This window comes from Atta cephalotes, assembly GCF_000143395.1.
Source record: "Atta cephalotes unplaced genomic scaffold scaffold00038, whole genome shotgun sequence".
Taxonomy (NCBI): Eukaryota; Metazoa; Arthropoda; class Insecta; order Hymenoptera; family Formicidae; genus Atta; species Atta cephalotes.
Window position 1 is genome coordinate 266,491 of NW_012130102.1, and position 4,426 is coordinate 270,916.

Consider the following 4,426-nt stretch of genomic DNA (forward strand, 5'->3'; position numbering starts at 1 on the left):
AGAAAGAGAGAGAGAGTGTCTAAAGAGAAGAAAGCAAATCGATGGAGAGAAAGACAAGCGACGAAGGGAAAAGAAAAAAAACTAACGATAAGAAGAGAAGTGCGTGTGCGAGAAAAAAAATGTAAGCTTGCCTTAAAATAATTCAAAGGAAGAAAGAAGTAAGTGCGTTCTAGTCATGTCATATTCCCCGCAAAAGAAAACATTTGGCTGTTATAAAAAAAAGAAAAAAAAGAAAAAGAAAAAAGAAAATGGAGAAGAAAGGTGAAAAAATATAGATAGTATACGTATGTCTGATCAGATCATCGCGGGTACACAAATATGTGTACATAATGTATTTATTTAATTCTAAGAAACACACAAGTTTCTATATGGTAATTTAGTAGAGAATTGTATTGCAATTCTTTCTTTTCTCAGTCGGAAAAATTGACGTCGGTAATTTTATATACGCGTACATGTTACTAAACGATACGTTACTTTTATCGAGGGAAAATTTGATGTCGGATCGATTGTCGCGAGGATCTCGCAGGGAAGAGAGAAAAGTGCGCAAGCACCTGAGCAGAAACTGAACGACAACTGTTTGGACACGGTTGTGCAATATACCAAATGTCTGTCAGTGACTTTTATTCATTGCCATTTTGTAAATTTTTTAATTATTTATTTCTGATATTATATACCAGACGAAATTGTTAGAGTTCACTAGAAATATACGTTTCATCTTAATCTCGTCTCAGCGTACTATATTTTAATATATATTAGATTTACTACGATTTCAACGAAACAGTAAAACGCGCAACGTGCATCCAAAAGTTCGAAAAAAAGAGAAAAAACTGCGATCGATCGGATATTGCATGACTGCGTCAAACTTTTTTGTAATAGAATTGAAGAACATAGTGCATTTTTTTATCATTGCAATAATTGCATAGCTATGAAATGCGTATGGAGGCATGCTTATGAAACTAATCGAGTTTATTACCGAAGAAACGCATCGAGTCAAGAGAAAGTCAAAATGGCTTTGTTTTGACGTTATGAAGATCCAAATGATGATTTTTGATTACAAAATGTGACTATTTATTGACGTTAAAAATTAAAATAATGTCATTTTGATTTTTTGTTGATTTTTATGTGTTCCTTGGGTATTTTGATGCGACTGATTTTGGTTGCTACTGATGAGGGTTGCCAGAGAGAAATGAATAAACTGACAAACAATTTGACAGCGTGAGTAAATATAGGGATTCGTTCCAAAGTGACGAAATTGCATTTTTAATAAAATGTAGCAGAAACTAATAGCTAATTTAAGTTTCAAGCCGGAAATAAGATATGTGGCATTGCTAGTAGAATCTAGAATCTTAGGCAATTCTATTGACGATTGATAAACGTCCCTCAGCGTTTATTGTAAAATGCTTATATTTATATTTTTTCGTTAGACTGCAATTTTATTATGGAAGGCGTGAATATTTTTTTAGTACGAATCGGCATTAGAATAAAGCTTGCGCGACACATGCCATTCAAAATTGAATAGATATATAATTTGTAGAATATTTATGAGCGAATACTAATTATGTCGATTCATAATTCATTTATTATTATAGCTGTTGATCAAACACTCCATTTAATTTCCTCTGTCACAGATCACTGGCTCCTACAAATGACAGTTTCAATTAAGGTGCATAATTAAGGTACCACACTGTTTATTTAATCTCAAAGTAGCAATTAGAATAATCATGTACTAAATCCTATTAGTGGATCCAGAAATTTGTCAAGCGAATTTTTTTTAAGGTCAAATATAAAAAGACAAATTAAATTATTACTTTTATATATATATATATATATATATATGTGTGTGTAATTATAGAATATTAAATTATTACTTGAATTATTGAAAAAGTATAATTTATGAAAAGTTTTACTTAAAATAAATTTACAAAAAGAATAACATAACCGATGTTTTTTATATCTAGATTTCTTAATTTAAAAAATATTTTTAGAATATCAAAATTGCGATTAAGCATTTCAGAAATATTTAAAAAATATATAACACTTGTTATGAATATATCCTTTGAACGTCTTTGTGCTAACATGTCTTATCTCACGTATCTCTCATCGTTAACATTATTATACATAATCTGGAATGTTAGATTTGAGTATTTTGTTAGATACGACAGACAGCATTATTATCATTTTATGAATATATGTTAACGAGAGATACTTCAATTTGCTTCGTATCGCATCTTTTATATTAAATTTATACGATTTTATTTTTACACTGAGGAAGGGTTGAAACGTTTGTTAATTTTTCTCAAGAATAAAGTGTACGATTTCACACACGCCTAATTGTATTGGCTCGCATTGGCTGATTTACAGATCTATACTTGTTATGAATATTTTTAAAAAGAGAGACTTTAAGGGGGGACCATGATCTAAATTATTATTAATTTCTTACGCAAAATAGGAAATAAATTTTTCGTTATGGATTTTGTTCTTCAGAAACTTGGATAATACGCGAATGTCTAAGAGACGTAACAAGAAAGGCATCTTAATAAAAGACTAAGTGCGTGTGTAAGACTAAGTGTGTGTTTATAAAATTTTAGACGTTTTTCTCGTGATTTATTTTGCATGAACGCTATTCGAGAGGGATTTTGAGATCGTCGTCAATCAGAGCAGCACAAATCATTAGCAGACTTTGATAACCGTCTCATCAACAAGATCGCGTTATGGAGTACCAGGAGAAACATATTTACTATTAAGAGTAGTTATAGAAAGTGCGAAAAACATTAAATTAATCTTACCTCCGCGAGTTGTATCGCGGCCTTCGTTCGAATGTAAATTACATTTGCCTTTGAAAATTACAGTGCGAATAGTCACCTTTTCCTTTATTAATGCATATTCTAATTTCAGAAAATTTGAATTTTCGTCCAAATAATTAATTTCGTCCACGAAACATTTTTTTTCTAAACGAAAATTCAAATATTTTGAAGTTATATATAATAAGTTCATATCGGACGCATTGAAGATTAAAGAGACTTGAAATTGAAGATTACAATTTGATCAATCAGATGAATTTAATGTTAATCCGTTTCGTTCTGATTATATTTCTTTGAAGAAGATTTAATAAATTTTTTTCAGTGTGCTCCAATTCGCAATTCTTCAATCTTCAATTTGTAGTTTGATACACGTTTTAAGGCGGAGAAGTGCGATTCTTCGCGGTATGTTATTTTTGAAGAAGAAATGTAAAGAAATGTCCTCATCCTCATCAAGATTGAGATTGACTATTGGCTCACACTGCCTTTGATCGAGGGTCGCACTCAACGCGAGGCAATCGCAATTATACAACAGTTATGAGAATTATTATCAGCCAGATTATCCCGACATCCGTTTAAACGGAATATTGAAAAAATTACTAAATTTTAATAAATATTTGTTTTAATAGCACTAACTAAATATTTATTTATTAGTAAATGAATATTTAGTCAATTAAAAAAATGGTACTTAAACTAAATGGTTTTTGTATCAAATAGATATGTGTTTACATTTAGAGTAAATATTTAATAGTACTATTCAAACAAATAATAAAATTTAGTACATTTTTTTCAATGAATGACTCCCAATAATATATCGCTTCAAAATCACAAACTGAATTCGGAGTACGAGTCAGCACTAATCTTGCAACTACAGCGTTAATTTTACGTTTATCGTTGTTACGATGAATCTCATATGATTAGAGATTTCGAGGTACGTCTGAACAGGCGTTCATTCTTAGCGATGTTCTATGAACATAAGCATAGGAAAATACCTCATGGGATTGACAAGATTTGGATATTATTAGTATTTTAGCATTTTATAATCAGCTTTTGTAACGTGTTAGAGGAAGAAATTGTTTCCATTCCCCTACCCTCCCGCCGACGAATTCACCACGAATTTATCTGTGATCTTGAGACGAGGATCACAAGAATGGAAGTTAGGAAATGCCGTGTCGCACTTTAAAGGTGAGGAAATTACATCTAAACAAAGCTTACGGGCTGCTACGCAGCATTCAGTATGTACAAATTCACTACACCAGTTTGTTCCTACGAGGGATATCAATCTAACTTAAAGGGACGTATTAATGACTACTGCTCATAGTATTATAAAAGCGCGGAGATGAGCAATTGGAGGAGCGCACCTATCGGATCGACTGCACTAATGATGATTAGTGTCAATCCTAGTTCTCACAATCTAATTCTGCGTTATAAAATAAAAGCTAATAATCGAGAAAGAAATAGAGAGCGAATTGTTGCTTCCGGAACATTCAGTGATTATAAGCGTACTTCTGCTCATTTGCTCGCGATAGGATTCTCTTATCTTCTCTTTCTCTCTCATTTTTTATCCTCCTCTCTCCTTTTCTTTTCCACTCTTCTCTCTCTCTCTCTCTCTCTCTCTCTCTCTCTCT

At 31.8% G+C, this 4,426-nt stretch overlaps 1 protein-coding gene across 1 annotated transcript in view; it reads left to right on the top strand.

Moving 5' to 3' along the window:
- The first annotated feature begins 3,711 nt into the window (after positions 1-3,711).
- LOC105621928 (alpha-glucosidase-like) overlaps positions 3,712-4,426 on the top strand; it is a 15,875-nt gene continuing 15,160 nt past the window's right edge. Inside the window, exons 1-2 of the mRNA XM_012203365.1 lie at positions 3,712-3,729; positions 3,863-3,983. Coding sequence (XP_012058755.1) covers positions 3,712-3,729; positions 3,863-3,983 — 139 coding nt within the window. The remainder of the gene's footprint in view (positions 3,730-3,862; positions 3,984-4,426) is intronic.